The sequence below is a fragment of the Phascolarctos cinereus genome, unplaced genomic scaffold (genome assembly GCF_003287225.1).
Source record: "Phascolarctos cinereus isolate Bilbo 61053 unplaced genomic scaffold, phaCin_HiC Scaffold_726;HRSCAF=1367, whole genome shotgun sequence".
Lineage (NCBI taxonomy): Eukaryota > Metazoa > Chordata > Mammalia > Diprotodontia > Phascolarctidae > Phascolarctos > Phascolarctos cinereus.
In genome coordinates, this window is record NW_027556098.1 from 27181504 (window position 1) to 27202018 (window position 20515).

The following is a 20515-nucleotide window of genomic DNA, read 5'->3' on the forward strand; positions in this document are numbered from 1 at the left end:
CTTTATGGCTTTTATTGTGCAATTTTGCATAGTGAGATGCTTTTTGGGGAATAAATATATTATATTATAGCAGACCTAACTATATTGTAGATAGATAACTTATAGCAGTTTTTTTTCTGTAAACAGAATAGGGTCAAGATTTCTGTTTCTCATGTAGTAGAGCTGGTATATCACAACAAACAAAGAATTTTTTAAAAAGATGCTGTTTCAGTCCCTTGGATTTTAGCACTTGGAAAGCAGAATTGCTTCTAATAGTCTTGGTAATTATCCCAGTTGTTTACATGGGTCACCCTAACAACTGATATTTATATAGCACTTCAGAGTTTGCAAAATGCTTTACATACGTTATTACATTTGAGCCTCACAAAAAACCCAGTCTGTTGTTATTCCTGTTTTTTAGCTAAGAAGCTCAGAGAGGTTAGTGACTGCCCATGGATACCTAACAGTATCTGAACCTAGGTCTTCAAGTAAAATGCCCTATAATTTCCTGCAGCTCCAGAGATTAAAGAACTTTGGAAGCAGTTGAAACATATCTATGAAGACCTGATAACAATACAAAATTTACTTTCTACTTTGAGGGATGTTAGTTCCTGGCTCAGAAAGCAGATAAAGCCAGTTCCCAGATGGTGTATTCCAGACATGGTGTCTTCTGAATAGGTAGATCAGATAGGAAGACACCTTCCCTGGGTTGCAGGCCCCAATACATATTTTCATAGACCTCAACCCCCAGGGATTACTCTTAAGGCACAGGTAAACTTTGTGCCCTACTTTAGGTCAGATTCTCACTGTTTATTTTCTGTCTTTTGGAAAATAGTCCCTGTTCCACAATTTTGAGTGGTTCTTTCAAAAGCTCAAGGAGACTTTTGACAATTCCCCTTCCCCCTCCACATACCTTATAGGTAGTTTGCTAGCTAGCAGATTGGCTATCTGATATAAGGACAGTAGCACATGGTAGATTATACCAGTTCCTTCCAAACTTTGCTGTGAAATATCCTTGCCCAATGGCACAAGGATCACTTTTTGGAAGTCTTAACTGTATCCATCCATGAAGAATTAGCCTAGATGATGAAACGGCTGCTTTGCCTCCACTCATCTAGTATTTCATGTACTCATTGAATCCTACCTTTGGTCATAACCATCCAAAGTTGTAAGAGTTTCTCCAGAATACTGAGTGTGACATTCTGTGTGTGTGTGTGTTGTGTGTGTGTATACACACATACTCCAGGGTCAGCCAGTACATTTCTACAGTTGTATGATCCATATAATTCTAGGAACCTCAGTTTCAGGTGGCGAGATCCCTGTGAAGGGGAAGAGAAGATCCTGGCTAGTGGGCCAGGGAACACTAACCTGCGTAAGTGACTATGCAGAAAGTGTCATCATCTTTCGTATAACTGTGATGTTGATGTACCTGGTATTGTTCCTGTTCATGGTCACCTTGTTTCATTGAGAGGACCACTTAGAACTCCAAAGATTCAGCATTATTCAGCCACACATGGACCTGATTATCTAGACCTAGGACTCAGTTCTTCGGAAATTAGTGAGTAGGGAGAAGGAGGAACAAAGCCTGGGATTTCTAGTCTTCATTCTCCCATATTTAGTCTCTCCTTTACAGGGCTGTTGCAGTGTTTTATTTTTGCTTTGTTTTCTTCCTTTAGTAACGCATACATGAGGCTTCTTGGATCTCAGAGAATTGACTAGTAACAACCCTAAAGTCATTTAAGAGATAGAAGGTCCTTTAAAAGACCTTAAGGACATTTACTACCAAAGGACAAAGTGTAGTGGGAGCAATATGCTGACCCTTCCCCCATTCAGATTAGGCTAGTTTTTCCTTAAAAGATATTGAAGGCAGAGCCAAGGTGGTGGAGTAAAGGCAGGAACTCACCTGAGCTCTCCCCCAGACTCCTCCACATCCCTTTAAAAATTACTCTAAACAAATTCTGGAGCAGCAGAGCCACAAAAAGACAGAGTGAAACAAATTTTCAGCCACGGACAACCAGGAAGGTTGACAGGAAAGGTCTGTTGTACCAGGCTGAGAGAGGAACGCAGTCCAGCATAGGCTGCGCCAGTGCAGAATGGGCCCCAGCAAACCCAGAGCAGGTCTCTGAGTGACTGAATCACTGGCAGCAGTGGCAGTTTCCAGATTTTTTAGCCCACAGACATCAAAGATGATTTAGAAGGTCAGCAGGAAAGGTCTCTCAGGCCAGGGTGAGAGAGGGGTACAGCCCAGCTCAGGCCACACCAACATAGCTACAGCACCAGTCCTGGCAAACCAGGAATAGGCCTTGGAGTGACTGAATTGGCAACGACAGTGGCTGCTTCTGGAGCTCTCAGCCCACAAACTGTGAGAGGATCAAACAGCTGGTCAGAAGACGATTGCAGGGGTCTCTTTGCTAGCGCTGATGCAGGACTCCATTGCTTTGCCCATACTTGGATGTAGGTCAAAGTCCTGGGGCAAGGAGGAGCACTGGCATAGCAGAGCTTGTGGCAGCAGTGCAGAGGGAACCTTCCTCATAGTTCCAGGCCAGAAAAGAGTGCTTGTGGTCACTCACAGATCAGAGCATAGGCCAGGAGAGAAGTAAACACCTCTCATTAGATCATACCACCTTGGAAAAACTGAAAATTCATAGGTCCCTAAAAGTATCTCTGAAAACAGCTGCACAAAACCCCTGAAGCTTAGAATAGTGTACCCTTCACACTGGAAGCAAACCCCTACCTTAACAAAGAGTTAAAAAGTCAACTAATAGGCCAGCAAAAATGAGCAAACAATGGGAAAAAAAACTCTGACTATAGAAATTTACTTTGGTGACAAGAAAGATCAGAACATACACTCAGAAGAAAACAACAAAGTCAAAGCTCCTACATCCAAAGCCTCCAAGAAAAATATGAATTGGTTTCAGTCCATGGAAGAGCTCAAAAAGGATTTTGAAAATCAGGTAAGAGAAATAGAGAAAAAATTGGGAAGAGAAGTGAAAGTGATACAAGAAAATCACGGAAAACGAGTCAACAGCTTGGTAAAGCCGACACAAAAAAATACTGAAGAAAAAACTTAAAAAATATAGACTAGACCCAATGGCAAAAGAGGTCTAGAAAGACAGTCAGAAGAAGAATACCCTAAAAAGCAAAATTGGCCAAATGGGAAAGGAAGTCTAAAAGCCCACTGAAGAAAATAATTCCTTAAAAATTAGAATGGATAGCTGTGTGACCCTGGGCAAGTCACTTAACCCTCCCCCCCAAAAAATAAAAAAAAAAATTAGAATGGAGCAAATGGAAGCTAATGACTCTATGAGAAATCAAGATATTATAAAACAAAACCAAAAGAATGAAAAAGTAGAAGACAATGTGAAATATCTCATTGGAAAAACAACTGACCTGGAAAATAGATCCAGGAGAGAGAATTTAAAAATTCTTGGACTACCTGAAAGCCATGATCAAAAAAAGAACCTAGACATAATTTTTCAAGAAATTATCAAGGAAAACTGCCCTGACATTCTAGAACCAGAGGGTAAAACAGAAATTGAAAGAATCCACCATTCACTTCCTGAAAGAGTTCCCAAAAGGAAAAATCCCAGGAATATTATAGCCAAATTCCAGGGTTCCCAAGTCAAGGAGAAAATATTGCAAGCAGCCAGAAAGAAATAATTCAAGTATTGTGGAACAACAATCAGGATAGTACAAGATTTAGCAGCTTTTACATTAAAGGATTGGAGGTCTTGGAATATGATATTCCAGAGGTCAGAGGAGCTAGAGTTAAAACCAAGAATCACTTGGCCAGCAAAACTGGGTTTAATCTATGAGGGGAAAAAATTGACATTCAGTGAAGAAAGAGGAATTTAATGCATTCTTGAGAAAAGACCAGAGCTAAATAGAAAATTTGGCTTTCAAATACAAGACTCAAGAGAAGCGTGAAAAGGTAAATAGGAAAAAGAGAAATCACAAGAGACTTATTAAAGTTAAACTGTTTATATTCCTATATGAAAAGATGATATTTGTAACTCATAAGACCTTTCTCATTACTAGGGTAGCTAGAATGAGTATATGTAGAGGGCATAGGTGTGAGTTGAATATGAAGGGATGATATCTAAAAAAATAAAATTAAGGGGTGAGAGAGGATTGTACTGGGAGAAGGGATAGGTAGAATGGGGTAAATTATCTCACATAAAAGAGGCAAGAAAAAGCTTTTACGGTGGAGCAGAAAAGGGAGGAGGTGAGAGGGAACGAGGGAACCTTACTCTAATCAGAATTGGTTTGAAGAGAGAATAACATACGTACTCATCAGCTGGGTATAGAAATCTATCTTACCCTACAGGAAAGTAGGGGGGAAGGGTATAGTAGAAAGGGGGGAAATGAAAGGGAGGGCAGATTGGGGGAGTGGGTAATCAGAAGCAAACACTTTTGAGGAGGGACAGAGTAAAAGGAGAGAACAGAATAAACAGTGTGGGATAGGATGGAGGAAAATATAGTTAGTCTTTCATAACAAAAAAAAAAGATGTTGAAGCTGGCTTTGAGACATGATTGGCTCAGGGGACTAACGACTTATGCTGTTGTCATCACTTCCTGGTTGCTTGAGTAAAAAAAGCCTCCACCAGGTACCCCCAGATATACTCTGTTAAATTAAAGTTGGCTGACCACAATAGGCAATTTAGGCTAGTGAGCTTTGCTTAGCTGAATTAAATCAGGGTATATTCTTGTTTATTATCTTTCTGGTCTGGCTATGTAAATACTGATCTTCTTGCTTCTCCTTGCACAGGACAGTCCATCTCCTGATTCCATACCTTTTCACTAACTATCCCCCAGATGCTTTGCTTAACTTTCCCTTTTGGCTTCCCTGAATTCCTTTAAGACTCAGGTTAAATTCCGTCTTCTGTAGGACCCTCACCAAAACAAAACACCAGTGCCTTGCCTATCTGATTACCTAACATCTAATCTCTTTATATAGTATACATTTACAGAGTTGTTTGTATGTTGTCTCACCTCCCTCACCCTTCATTAGAAGATGAGTTCCTGGAGGGCAGGGACCATCCCCACCAATTTTTTTTCGTGTCCCCAGATCTTAGCATGGTACTTGGTCCATAGTAAGCACTTAATGAATCCTTGTCAACTGACTGAGTGATTGTTGTTGTTCATTCATGTCTGATCCTTTATGAGCCCATTTGGGGTCTTCTTGGCAAAGGTACTGGAGTGATTTGCCATTTCCTTCTCCAGCTCATTTTACAGATACAGAACTGAGGCAAACAGGGTTAAGTGACATGTCTGGGGTCTAGTAACTTTCTGAGGTCAGATTTGGAGTCAGGAAGATGAGTCTTCCTGACTGCTGGCCCAGCTTTCTTTTCATGATGTCACCTAGCTGCCCCAGGAGATTGATAATATTGATCAACTCCTGGGGCCCTGTTCAAACTAAATTGGTCTGATTTAGCCTGTAGTAACTATACCAATAGAAGCTATTTTCCAAATTGGAAGGTTTAAGAAGGAAGAGATGGAATAGGTTGGTAGTAAGACTATATGGATTTATAGAAGGTAGGGGGGTAAAGCAGTGGGAGAGCCACTGCTTCCACACAAAACATTATTTCTTTTGCTGCTTTGTGGTTTTGCTGCTTTTGTGTTTCTAGAGTCTCTCCTTGATGTGATGTGATGTCTCCCCAAAATCTGATAAGAGTATTCCATAGTTCTGTAGTGAACTTTGGAGGAGTTGAAGAATTGACAGTTTTCCAGGCTGCTGTCTGGAATATACCCAAACATACCCAACATCCATAGGAAGACGAAGGCCTAGATGTTACTGTGGAGGTTAGCCTCTCCAAACTACAGCAGTCCTTCTATTACTCACTCATCTTGTGCATATTTTCTCCACAAGTTAACTAGTCCAGGAAAGAAATATACAGTAAATGAAAAGAAGCTAATCACAAAGTTATATTTGTTGTATATAGACACCACTGTAAAGGAGTATCTCGTCATCATAGAATATCATTCATAACAAATTAGAGGAGTTCCAGACAATATAGCAAATCACTTAGCAGAAGATTTTCTAGGGAGTAGTTTCAACTTCATCTCTCATGGTCTAAAACACTACTTATCGGCAGGTTCTAAAAATACTTAAAAAAAAAAGATACAAATACCTGAATTTGAATACCCGATACATTAATTAACCTAACAGACCGTTCATGAAACTAGAAGGTTTGAAACCACTAAATATGATCTAGATCTAGTACTCCAACATTGAAGGCAAGTTAGTATGCTCAGGGCCTAGGTGTCCATCCTCCAGATAATTATTGGTTAATCAGTTAGTATCCATTGTACCTTCTATGCAGTCAGACACTGTGCTAAGAGCTGGAGAAACAACTGCAGTGACTGGAACAAGTTAGAGTATTAAAGGAACTTATATTTTAGTGGGGGAGACAACAAAGATACCCATCTACATATAGATATATGTTTGTATGTGATAAGTATAGAGAGAATTAGTGAAAAAATAAATACGAAGAAGTTTGAGAGGGAGCAGCTAGGTGGCACCATAGATAGACTGCCAGGCCTGGAGTCAGGAATCTTTATGAGTTCAAATTTGGCCTCAGACACTTACTAGTTATGTACCTATGGGCCAGTCACTTAGTCCTGTTTGCCTTAGTTTCCTCATCATCTGTAAAGTAGACTGGAGAAGGAAATGGCAAACCACTCCAGTATCTATACCAAGAAAACCCCAAGTGGGATCACAAAGAGTTGGACATGACTGAAAAACAATGAAGTTTGAGAGGGAAGGTACTAGCAATTGAGGGTAGGCTTCACGTAGAAGGTGGTACTTGAGCTGTATCTTGAAGGAATGAGAGAATTCTGTGAGGTAAAGGTTAGGAGGGATGCATTCTAGATATGAGACATAAAGATGGGAGATGTGTTATGTGTGAGGAACAGAGAGAAGGCTAGTTGGACTGAATTGCAGAATGTGGGAAAAGGAATAATGTTCTACAAATATGGGGAAAAAAATAGGTTGGGGCCAGATTGTCCAGGGCTTTAAAAGTTAAATGAAGAGCTTATATTTGATTCTAGAGCCAATAAGAAGCCCTCTCCTGTTGTTCTTGTTCAGTCATTTGGTGACTCCATGGACCATAGCACACCAGGCTCTTCTATCCTCCACTGTCTCTCATAATCTGTCCCAGTTCATGTTAGCTGTTTTCATGATGCTCTCTATATCCATCTCATGCTTTGCCATCCCCTTTTTCTTTTGCTTTCAGTCTTTCCCAACATCAAGGTCCTTCCCTACAAACTTTCTATTTTAGCCAGGCTAACCCCTTCATTGTCCTCTCTCTGTAATAATCACTTTACTGTTGTCATCATCAACAAACATTTTTTGTTCTTTTATGTGAGATAATGTACCCCATTCTACTCCTCCCTTTCTGCTTCTCTCTGTACAATCCTCTCTCATCTTTTTATTTTTTAGATATCATCCCTTCATAATCAACTCACACCTGTCCCTTCTGTCTATATGTATTCACTCCTACTACCCTAATACTGAGAAAGGTCTCATGAAATTACAAATATCATTTTTCCATGTAGGAATTGAAACAGTTCAACCTTAATAAGTCTCTTATGATTTCTCTTTCCTGTTACCTTTTCGTACTTGTCTTGAGTCTTGTATTTGAAAGTGAGATTTTCTCTTCAGCTCTGGTGTTTTCATCAAGAATGCTTGAAAGTCCTCTATTTCTCTGAATGATCATGTTTTTCCCCTGAAGGATTATATTCAGTTTTGCTGGGTAGGTGATTCTTGGTTGTGATCCTGTCTCCTTTGGAATATTCCTTTGGAATATCATATTCCAAGCCTTCCAATCCCTTAATGTAAAGCTGCTAAATCTTGTGCTATCAAGATTGTGTTTCCACAATACTTGAATTGTTTCTTTCTGACTGCTTACAATACTTTCTCCTTGACCTGGGAACTCTGGAATTTGGCTACAATATTCCTAGGAGTTTTCCTTTGGGGATCTCTTTCAGGAGGTAATTGGTGGATTCTTTCAATTTCTGTTTTACTCTCTGGTTCTAGAATATCAGTGCAGTTTTCCTTGATAATTTCTTGAAAAATTATGTCTAGGTTCTTTTTTTGATCATGGCTTTCAGATAGTCCAATAATTTTTAAATTCTCCTGGACCTATTTTCCAGGTCAGTTGTTTTTTCTGTGAGATATTTCACATTGTCTTCTATTTTTTTCATTCTTTCGATTTTGTTTTATAATGTCTTGATTTCTCATAGAGTCATTAGCTTCCATTTGCTCCATTCTAATTTTTAAGGACTTGGTTTCTTCAGTGAGCTTTTGGACTTCATTTTCCATTTGGCCAATTCAAGGGGAGGACATTTCAAGCACAGAGAATAACATGAGCAGTCTTATAGGGTGGAGAAATCACATCAGAAATCACATTATGTTCCAAAGCCTGAGGGCATTCAAATTTGTCTGAAATATGTGGTACATGGTAGGAAATGATAGGAAGATAAGGCTGGAAAGGAAGGGATTTGCCAGATTATGGAAGGCCTTGAATGCCAGGCAAAGAAGTACGAATTTTATTCAGTAAGTTGTAATGAGCTACTGATAAAGTGGGAAGAACTGTGGCATTCTCTGGAGTCAGAGGGACTGGGTTCAAATTCTACTTCTGCCACTACCTGTGTGACTTCAGGTAAGTCACTTAGCCTCCCTGGACATTTGACAATTTGGTCTTTAGAGGAAGAGGGGGAAAGAGAATAAGCATTTGTCAAGTGCCCCACTATGTACCAGGGGCAGCTAGGTGGCGTAGCGTATAGAGAATTGGGCCTGTTGTCAGGGAGATATGAGTTCAAATGAAGCCTCAGATGCTTAGTAGATGTGGGACCATGGGCAAGTCACTTAACTCTGTTTGCCTCAGTTTCCACATCTATAAAATGAGCTGGAGAAGGAAGGGCAAACTATTCTAGTATCTTTGTCAAAGAAAACCCCAAAAGGGGTCACAAAGATTCAGACACGACTTGAAGATGATTAAACAAAATTCTGTGTCAGCTACTATGCTGAGCGCTTTAGAAATATCTCATTTGATCCTTACAACAACCCTGGGAGGAAAGTGCAATTATAACTGAGATAAGCAGAGATTAAGTTACTTGCCCAGGATCACATAGCTAGGAAGTATCTGAAGCTGGATTTGAACTCACGTCAGGACCAGTGCAGTATCCACTCCACCTGATTGCCGTTGTGACATTGACATAGTGATGTAGAAAAGAAAAATTGGGGGACCATGGCAGGCATAGAAGTTAGGAATGAGGTGGGTGGCAAAGAAATAGTAGCAGAAATTTTGGATTACTCTGGAGAATGCTGGAGAAGAAAGCAAGAGAGGAGTTCAGATTCTGTGGAAACTACTGGATTTGTGATCAGAGGCCCTTGATTGGAATCTTTGATCTACCACTACCAATGCAAATTTGCACTTAATTTCCCCATATTTTTGTTTTCTCATCTGTAAAATGTAAGAGTTGGTGGGGCAGCTGAGTGACACAGTGGATAGAGCGCCAGCCCTGGAGTCAGGAGGACCTGGGTTCAAATGTGGTCTCAGACACATAACACTTACTAGCTGTGTAACTCTGGGCAACTCACTTAACCCCAGTTTCCTTACAAAACAAAACAAAACAAAACAAATACGTAAGAGTTGGATTGTAAGATTTCTAAGATTTCTTCGAGCTCAAAATCTGTGATCCTATGAAAGAGAAAGGGAAAAGATGGTAGCTTGAGAGAAATAAAAAGGGTAGGGGGGGAAAATATTTTCCTTTCTGTTTTTTAAGGTAGAGGGTTTGAGGAAAGGAAATCAGTCATTGCAAAGGGAAAAATTGAAGATGCAAGAGAAAGAGATGACAGTTACTGGAGGAAATGAAAGTGGATACAATTATGAGCTTATGTGTAAGGCATTTATCTCAGACATAGAAATGGATTTAAAAATGTTCAAGTATGGGTAGTAGGCCTTTGGATTTGAGAGGTGGTCATAGGAAAGAGGTGGGAAAAGGAATAAGCATTTATTAAGTGCCTGCCATGTGTTAGGCACTGTGCTAATAAGCACTTTGCAGATATCTCATTTGATCCTTAGAACAACCCTGGACATTTTATAGATCTGTTTTAAGAAATGGAGATGAGAATGCTCAAGTAGGTTCTTCACTCTTCATAAAATGGAAGGCAAGGCCATCTGTTGAAGATTGTGTGGGGAGTGGGAATATGGAATGATTGAAGGAAAGAAGAATTTGGGGAAGAGCTATGGAATAGGTTCAGCCCACATTGGTCTTTCTCTATTTTGAGATCCTTTTGCATTTGTTTTCTGTTACCACTTAAGTTTTGGCACTTAATCACATAGGAACATGCGTTGTCATCAGTTAATGCTTTGTCTTGAATGTGGAGACTGTCTTGTTCTTAGTTTTTATACCCCCTAGCATGATATGTAGTGTTAGTATATTGTAGTTGTTGGAATTAATATTGGGGATTAAGTTGAGTCTATATATGCCTCTATTACCTGTCAAAACAAGTAAAGTTGATTTGAATGGATAAATTGAAAATTTCTCTGAAGGAGAATACTTAGAAATTAATTAATTGGGTTTAATAGACATTTTATTTTCAAAGGTAAGAGGATGAAGTCAGTACTTTTAAATGGTTTGGTAAATAGGTTCATTGAAAGCTTTATTGTGTTGTTCTATGAAAGAGATGTCATGTTTTCAGTTTGGGGTATTTTCAATATGCTGAATATTTTACTCCTTAGGTTCAAACAAAGAAAGAGGAACCTCTACCGTCAGCAGTGAGCCAAAGCATTCCAACATTTTATTTTCCTAGAGGATGTCCAAAAGAAAAAGTGAATATAGATGCTGTAATTACCAAGATAGAGAAAACATTTTCTCAGTTTCCAAATGAGAGAGCAACTTTAGAAGACATGGGTAAAGTTGCAAAGGTAAGATTGTATAATTGTGTAAAATGCTTATTACAATTCACCATTGGTTATTTTTCTTCTGCAGATACCTACTACTGTGTGAGTATTTAGATGTTGATAAAAGTTAGGTTTCTAATTCTAAACAATTTCAAATTTTTAAAAATGCATGTAAATATGAACTTGCATTCATTCTGGAAACATTTGTTAAGGACTTATCATGAGTAATACAAAGATAAACATGGCAGTGCCCTAGATTAGTGTGAGAAAATATCAACTGTATTTGTCTTCAGTCCAAAACTAAAAATTAGCTTCAGGAAACATCTATTTAAAATATAAGTGTATTAGGTATTATGGCATGACCATAAGAAAATGGTAGTTTTAAGTGCTTTTCATGTGACTAGATTTTTAAAAGTATTTAATTCTTGGAGAGAAGGAAAGAAAAAAAATTCCCAACAAATATTCTTAGAATATAAGTTAATGAACTTTTTCCTTATGTTAAACATCACTTTTTGTTTAATAAACTTAAGTTTTTCTTTTAGGAGCAATAAAAGCAGGAGTTCAAGTATCTCTAATAACAAGTTGTAACAGATCTAGTGGGTACTGGACTGTGAGTAAGAGTACATATCTGAAATAAATACAGGGAAAAGGAAATACTTACACCTGAAAGCTGTCCCAGTACAGTATAGAACTCTCATACCTTACTAGTTTACAAAGAAGGTGAAGTTGGTGAGAAAAGTAAAAATTTGACATGTTCAATAGATCAACATGTGTGCTTAATATTTAAAAATAATTTTATGTATAAACATGTGAGGGAGAAAATTGAGGCCAACTTTTTTTTATTTTTGACATAATATTCTGAAAGCACCTTTATGGGCATCCTAGAATGCTTCTATATAATGTATCATAATCTAAAATGCCTGAACTCATCAGGGAATCATATGAAACCTAGGTAAATGCCATTTCATTACTTTGGAATTCCCCCAGTCCATATCCATAGATATACCTGTTATGTAATTACTATAATAAGGTAAGTGGGAACTGTTCTCCTAAGATGCATTTAAATACATATCAGTGCAACCCTATAGCAGTGTGGTACAGTGGAAAGAGCGGTGAATTTGGTTCCAAGGAACTGAGTTTGAATCAGTAATTCTATTTCAATATAATTTGAATAGTAATTCTCTTATTATCTATTTGACCGTGGTCAAGTCATTTGACTTCTCTGGGTTTGAGTCTTTTCTGTAATAATAGGAGGTTATACTAGGTTCCTTCCAGTTCTTAATCTGTGATCTGTTCTTTCTTTGGTCTTACCATGGTCTCTGTTCCTTCTGTTTCTCAATTCTTTACCAGGCCAAAACATCTACACTGGCTGCACCTTCCTTTCTTCCCTGTCTTGATCTTTTGGTGAACCAATCCAGTTGTACACTGCCCTCTGTTCTCTTTTCCGTTGCCCACCTTGTCCTGTCATTGGTCAAGCCTTGTCAAACCCCAATGTTAGATTATTCCCACCATTTACCTCCTTTACTTCTCTTCATATACTACTGAAGAGAGTTGAAAATCATGAGATCATGGTGATTGGGGCCACTACAGATATGTTTGTTGTCTGATTTCAGTTGTCCTTTATTGCAGTAATACACTCACTATACTCCTTATTCAAGTTGATATTCCATTCTCCATAGTGAGTATTCCAAACATCATCCAATTCCTTTAGGTCACTTGTACTTTTGATTCTTCTACTGTGGTACTCTAGTAAACTGTAAGTTCTTTGAGGCTTTTTTTCATTTTTTATCTTGTATCTCTAGCACTTAGTACTTAGCATGATGCTTTGCATTTTAGTAGGTGCTTAATTAATCAATCAACAAACGTTTATTGTCTACCTTATTCAATGTATTGTGCTAAATACTGGGGATACAGGAAGAAAACAGCTGTTTGTTTTGGATTTTTTTGGTGAGGCAGTTGGGGTTAAGTGACTTGCCCAGGGTCACACAGCTATTAAGTGTCAAGTGTCTGAGGTTGGATTTAAACTCAGGTCCTCCTGACTCAAAGGCCAGAGCTCTATTCACTGTGCCACATAGCTGCCCCAAGAAAATAGTTCTTATCCCCAAAGAGCTTTCATTCTATTGGGGGAAACAACATGTTACATGAATTATCAGAGGAGGAAGCTTAATTTACTTGCCTGAAGTAAATGCTGCAAATATAACTATTCGCATTTTAGAGATGAGGAAATTAAAGCTGAGAGTGGTCGAGTCACATGGCTAGTAGAGAACAGTAACAACAACAACAATAATCATAATAGCTAGTATTTATAAAGTGCTTTAAGATCTGAAAAATGAATTACATATATTATCTTATCTGAAGCAGATTTTGAATACAGGACATTTTGATTTCAAGCTCAGGGCTCAAAGCACTACCTTACCCAGCTGTGTAGTTGGTAGTAGCCATCCATTTTGATAGATTTTTAGAAAGTCACACTTGGAAAGGCATCAGATTTCTATATTGTTACCAAGCAAACAAATAGCTGCCTTTCAGTACAGATGTAATTCAGCTATTGAATTCACAGGCATTTTTTAAGCATCACAAGGAAAGTATTGGTGTTAAAAATATGGGGTTTTGTGGCAAGGAGGAGCTTGGGATCAATTAGCTTCTCAAATGGATTATAGCTTCTATTCAATTTTGGTCCCAGCTCATTTCTCATCTTTGGTGCTTACCTGAGATAGATGATGCCAGTGAACTAGCTCAATAGGCTTGCCATTCAGTTTTATGGTATAGTCTAGTCAGTATGCATCCTTTTGGCTTTTTTCCCATATGGATTACTTAGTGACTAAATGTTAGTCAATCTCTTGAATAGCTGTAGCTCTCATATTCTGGCTCTTGATGCTATCAGCAAAATATCATTCACAGATAGGAACATCTGAACAACTTCCCCATCTCCAGAGAATCCCTTTTCCATAACAACAGAAACAGAAACGTCTGTTTAAATAGTACTTTAAGATTTGCAAAGTTCTTTTCATTTTATTTTGAATTTTGTGCATCCTCCATGACCATGGCAGACACTTTTAGTGGGCATGTCTCCTGTTTTATGCCTTATTTAATATTTATAATTGAAAAACAATTTTACAAATTGTCTCTAAATTTTCACCTGTCAAGGCATATTGTATAATCCATTGCAGATGCTTTGCAGAGGAGAGCCTTTGAATTTGCATCCTATAGTATTAGGTGAAAAGGGATATATAGTTTGTGTCACCTTATCGTCAGTCTGTTTATCATATTATTTAATTGAAATAAATGAATTTGCACCATCTATTTGCCTAAAATTTCGGTTGTATTCCTCATATTTTTTTATAGGCCTGTGGATGTCCACTCTACTGGAAAGGGCCATTGTTTTATGGTGCTGGGGGAGAGCGAACTGGATACGTGTCTGTTCATAAGTTTATTGCAATGTGGAGAAAGTAAGTAGTTATTTTTGGTGACAGAGAATGGTGGGTTATTTCATTAGAAGAGGAACTTGGTGATATATTTAGGCTAACATTGGCTATTACAATAGGAAGTATTTGAATATACTGTTACAGTTGAAATATTCTTTTAAACAGAAGGCAATAGTTTAAAATTAATGATATCTTAATAGGCTTATATTTATTATATGTTCCCATTAACTAGATATGTGTTATCTATATCCTGTTTAGGACTACATAGATTCCTTGTTTATATTGTGTTTATGAAGAGATAGGAATGATATTCTAGATTTTGCCAATTTGATACCCTGCATTTTATCTATTTTAGAATCCTTCAGAATTGCCATGATGATGCTGCAAAGTTCATTCAACTTTTAATGAATCCTGGATGCAACTATTTGGTGCAGGAAGACTTCATTCCATTTTTACAAGTAAATTACATGAACATTTAAATTATATCATTTTGTACAGCCTTTTGGGATTGCCTCTATTGTGTTTTGTAGAAATTTATTTCAAAGAATTCTAGGTGTCAGCAAAAATCACATGATTATCTCAATAAATGCAGAAAAAGCTTTTGACAAAAAAACAGCACTCATTCCTTTTTAAAACACTAGAAAGCATAGGAATAAATGGAGCTTTCCTTAAAATAATAAGTAGTATTTATCTAGCCATCAGCAAGCATTATCTTTAATAGGAACAAGCTAGATGCCCTCCCAGTAAAATCAGGGGTGAAGCAAGGATGTGCATTATCACCACTATTATTCAGTATTGTATTAGAAATGCTAGTTACGTCACTAAGACCAAAAAAAAGAAATTGAAGTAATTAGAGTAGGCAGTGAGAAAACAAAATCATCATTCTTTGCAGATAATATAAGTGTATACTTACAGAATCAGCTAAAAAACTAATTGAAACAATTAACAAATTTAGCAAAGTTGCAGGATATAAAATAAACCCACATAAATTATCATCACTTCTATATGTTACCAACAAAGTCCAGCAGAGAGAGAGAGAGAAATTCCATTTAAAATAACTGTGGACAGTATGAAATACTTGAGAGTCTACCTGCCAAAAAAAACCCCCAGGAACTATATTAATACAATTACAAAATGTTTTTCACATAAAGATATAAATAAAAAATTTTAGTGATTTTTGGGGGGGTACTTTGATTTTTAAAATTTGGGGGATACTTTGATATTTTGAATTGATAGGGTCATTTGAATTTTAAAGGTAAAAATGGAGATAAGATAAATATGTGGAAATGCTTACAAAACACAATTATTGTGGCATATTTTATGGGCAATGAATTTTTTTTTCATAGTGATATAACAGTATGGCAGTGTTCATTTTCTGAATATTATTTTAACTTCCTGTTTATTATTTTAAATATTCTCGGTGAACTGATTGTTTTGCTATCTCAAGACATTGTAACAACCAAGTTTAAATATAAGTCTTATTTGGAGAATTTTGCATCCCTTTCTTATTTAATATAGTGTATTTCACGTACCTGTCCTTATGCTTTTATAAAAATCATCAGGTGATTATGACCCAAAACAAGGTGGTAGCCAAGTAAGTTGAGAAAGGAAGAGTATACAAGAGATGATGTGAAAGTAGAAATAAGACAGTAATAAAATGGTTATGTGGGGTATATACAAGGGAGGAGTCATGGATGACACTGAAGTTATGAGCCTGAGTAACTGGGAAAATGGTGGTGCCCTTGCAAGGAATGGGAAAATTGGGAAAAGGGAAGGGTTTTATAATAATAATGAATTTTTATATATTTATAATAAATAAGTGAATTTTTTGAACATGTTGAGTTTGAAATGTCTTCAGGGCATTCTAGTTAGAGATGTCCAAAAGGCAGCTGTTGATATAGGACTACAACTCAAGAGGGCTGAATATATTTAGGAGGGACTGCAGTATTGTGAGGATTAATTCAATCAACATAGTGTCATCCCTTTTTTTTGGGGGGGGCAGTTGGGGTTAAGTGACTGTCCCAGAGCTACACAGTTAGTAAGTATCTGAGGTTAGATTTGAACTCAGGTCCTCCTACCTCCACATAGTGTCATCCCAAAACAAATGTTGTGCTAGAAACACTAGCTATAACAATAAGTCAAGAAAAAGAAATTAAAAGAATTAGAATAAGCAGACAATATGATGGTATACTTAGAGAATTCTAAAGAATCAACTAAAAAACTAGTTGAAACAATTGCTGAAGTTGCAGGATATAAAATAAACCCACATAAACCATCAGTGTAGTGTTACCCACAAAGTTAAGTGTTGGTATAGATCTGGGAATCATCTGCATAGACATAAAAGTTAAAGTCATGGGAGCTAATGAGATTCCCTGAAAAGCAGGGCAGAAGTTTTGTCAAGATAAACTCTCTGGTCATTGCAGACACAATTTTTCAACAACTCAAAAGGTGACGACTCTGCACACAGACATCACCAGATGGACAATACAGAAATCAGATTGATCATATACTTTGCAAACAAAGGTGGAGAAGCTGTATACAGTCAGTTGAAACAAAACCTGGAGCTGACTGTGGCTCAGATCATGAGCTTCTTATTGCAAAATTCAGACTTAAATTGAAGAGAGTAGGGAAAACCATCAGACCATATAGATATGATATAAATAACATCCCTTATAAATATGAAATGGAGGTGATGAATAGGTTTAAGGGATTAGATCTAGTAGATAGAGTGCATGAAGAAGAGCTATGGACAGAGGTTCACAATACTGTACAGAGGCAGCAACAAAAAACATTCCAAAGAAAAAGAAGATCTAGAAAGCAAAGTGGCTCTCTTATGAAGCTTTACTAATAGCTGAGGAAAGAAGGAAAGAGAAAAGGAAAGGAGAAAGGGAAAGATACATCCAATGAAATACAGAATTCCAGAGAAAAGCAAGGAGAAATAAGAAGGTTTTCTTAAAGGAGCAATACAAAGAAATAGAAAAAAATAGTAGGATGGGAAAGACAAGAAAACTTTTCAAGAAAATTACAGATATCAAAGAAACATTTCATGCAAATATTGGGCATGACAAAAGACAAAAATGGTAGGGACTTAACAGAAGCAGAAGAGATTAACAGGTGGCAAGAAGAGGTGGTAAAACAAAAGAACTATACAAGAAAGATAACCACGAAGGTATGTGTTGGTGGTGATCTAGAGCCAGACATTCTGGAGAATGAAGTCAAGTGGGCCTTCAGGCATTGCTAACAATAAGGCTAGTGGAGGTGATGAAATTCTAGGTGAGCTATTTAAAATCCTAAAATGATGCTGTTAAAGTGCTGCACTCAATATGCCAGCAAATTTGGAAAATTCAACAGTTGCTATTGAAGTGGAAAAGATCAATTTCTGTCCGAATCTTAAAGAAGAGCAATGCCAAGGAATGTTCATATTACCACTGCTCATTTCACATGCCACAGGGTTGTGCTTAAGATTCTTCAAGCTGGGCTTCAGCAATATGTGAAATGAGATTTATTGGAAAAGCAAGTTAGTGTTTTGTTTTTTGCTTTTTTTGTCTCTTTTTATTTTTTTTTTACCCCTTAATATATTTTTTTTTCCAATTACACATAAAGATAGCTTTCAGTGTTCACTTTTATAAGATTTTGAGTTCTAAAATTTTTTTCTCTTTCCCCTCTCCCCCAAGACGGCAAGCAATCTGATATAGGCTATACATGTACAAACATATTAAATATATTTCCACATTAGTCATGTTGTTAAAGAAGAATCAGAACAAAAGAGGAAAACCATGAAGAAAAAAAAGAGAGAAAAAAAGGTATACTTCGGTCTGCATTCAGATTCCATAGTTCTTTCTCTGGATGGGGATATCATTTTCCAAAAGACTCATGTTTTTTTGGAATTGTCTTAGATCGTTGTATTGCTGAGAAGAGCTAGATCTGTCAAAGTTGGTCATTATACAATGTTGCTATTACTATGTATAGTATATGATGTTCTCCTGATTCTGCTCATTTCACTCAGCATCAGTTCATGTAAGTCTTTCCAGGTTTTTCTGACATCCACTGAGCATGCTGGTTTTTGAAGAGGTAGAGGAACTAGAGACCAAATTGCCAGTATTCACTGGATTATGGAGAAAGTAAGGAAGTTCCAGAAAAACATCTACTTCTGCTTCACTGACTGCACCAAAGCCTGTGTGGATCATAACAAAATGTGGCAAGTCCTCAGAGAGATAGGAGTACCAAATCATCTTACTTGTCTCGTAAGGAATCTGTATACAAGCTGTTAATCAACACTTAGAACCGAACATAGGACAACGGATTGGTTTAAGATTAGGAAAAGAGTATGACAAGGTTGTATATTGTTACCATATTTATTTAACTTATATGCAGGGTATAACATGTGAAATTCTGGCTGCATGACTCAAAAGCCAGAATTAAGGTTGCCAGGAGAAATATCAGCAATCTCAGATATGCAGATGGTACCACTCTGATGGCAGAAAGTGAAGAGGAATAAGGGAAGAATATAAAAGTTGGATTGAAGCTTAACATTAAAAAACTAAAGTCATGGCAACTGGTCCCATCACTTTCTAGCAAATAAAGGGAGAAGAAATGGAAGCAGTGTCAGATTTTATGTTCTTGAGCTCAACAGTCAGTGTAGATGGTGACTTCAGCCATGAAATTTAAAGATACTTGCTTCTTGAAAAGAAAGCTGTGGCAAATCTGGGCAGCATATTAAAAAGCAGAAACATTGCCTTGCTAACAAAGGTCCATATAGTCAAAGCTATGGTTTTTCCAGTACCGACGTATGACTGTGGTAGTTGGACTATAAGGAAAGCAGAGCACTGTAGAAGCAATGCTTTTCAATTGTGGTGCTAGAGAGAAGACTTTTGAGAGTCTCTTGAACAGCAAGGAGATCAAATCAGTCAGTACTGTTTTTTTTAAATAATTTATTTCTGGTTTTCAACATTTACTTCCATAATATTTTGAGTTTTAAATTTTCTCCCCTTCCTGTCTTCTCCCCCCTGCCAAAATGGTGTGCAATCTGATATAGGCTCTACTTATACATTCATATTAAGCATATTTTCCCATTAGTCATGATGTAAAGAAAAATTAGAACTAATGGGAGGGAACACAAGAGTGAAACAATAAAACAAAACAACAAAGGAAAAAGAGGGCAAATGGTGTGTTTCCATCTGCATTCAGATTCCATAGTTCTTTCTCTGAATGTGGATAGCATTTTCCATCGTGAGTCTTTTGGAATTGTCTTAAATTCTTGCATTACTGTGAAGAGCCAAGTCTATCAAAGTCAATCATCACACAGTGTGGCAGTGTGGCTGTTACTGTGTACATTGTTTTCCTGGTTCTCCTCATTTCATTCAGCATAAGTTCATGTAAGTCTTTCCATGTTTTTCTGAAGTCTGCCTGCTCATCGTTTCTAATAGCACAATAGTATTCCATTACATTCATATACGACAACTTGTTCAGCCATTCCCCAATTGATGGGTATCCCCTCAACTTCCAATTTTTGGCCACCACAGAAAAAGAGCTGCCAAAAATATTCTAGATGTGGATCCTTTTCCCTTTTGTATGATCTCTTTGGGATTCAGATCTAGAAGTGGTATTGCTGGGTTAAAGGGTATGCACAGTTTTATAGCCCTTTGGGTATAGTTCCAAATTGCTCTCCAGAATGGTTGGATCATTTCACAACTCCACCAACAATGCATTAGTGTTCCAATTTTCCCACATTTTCTCCAACATTTATCATTGTCCTGTTTTGTCATGTTTGCCAATCTAATAAGTGTGATGTGGTACCTCAGAGTCGTTTTGATTTGCATTTCTCTAATCAATAGTGATTTAGAACATTTTTGCATATGACTATAGACAGCTTTAGTTTCTTCTTCTGAAAACTGCCTGTTCATATCCTTTGACCATTTATCAATTGGGGAATGACCTGTATTCTTATAAATTTGATTCAATTCTCTATCTATTTTAAATCGGTCAGTACTTAAAAGAAATTAATTCAGACTATTCACCGGAAGATCAAATGCTGAAGCTTAAATACTTTGGCCACATAATGAGAAAATGGGACTCATTGTGAAAGACTGGAGGCAAAAGGAAAAGGGGACAGTAGAGGATGAGATGGATAGATAGTGTCATGGAAACAATGAACTGACCTTGGAGAGGGAGTGGAGAATAGAAGGACCTGGCCTGCTATGG

General features: G+C 37.3%; 1 protein-coding gene across 4 annotated transcripts in view; it reads left to right on the forward strand.

The window, feature by feature from the left end:
* The window catches only part of LOC110212739 (serine/threonine-protein phosphatase 2A regulatory subunit B'' subunit beta), a 116751-nt gene that overhangs the window by 36129 nt on the left and 60107 nt on the right, over positions 1-20515 (forward strand). For all 4 annotated transcript variants that reach the window (XM_020992745.2, XM_020992746.2, XM_020992747.2 and 1 more), the window contains exons 2-4: positions 10728-10913; positions 14235-14338; positions 14670-14772. In XM_020992745.2, the coding sequence (XP_020848404.1) occupies positions 10728-10913; positions 14235-14338; positions 14670-14772 (393 nt within the window). The remainder of the gene's footprint in view (positions 1-10727; positions 10914-14234; positions 14339-14669; positions 14773-20515) is intronic.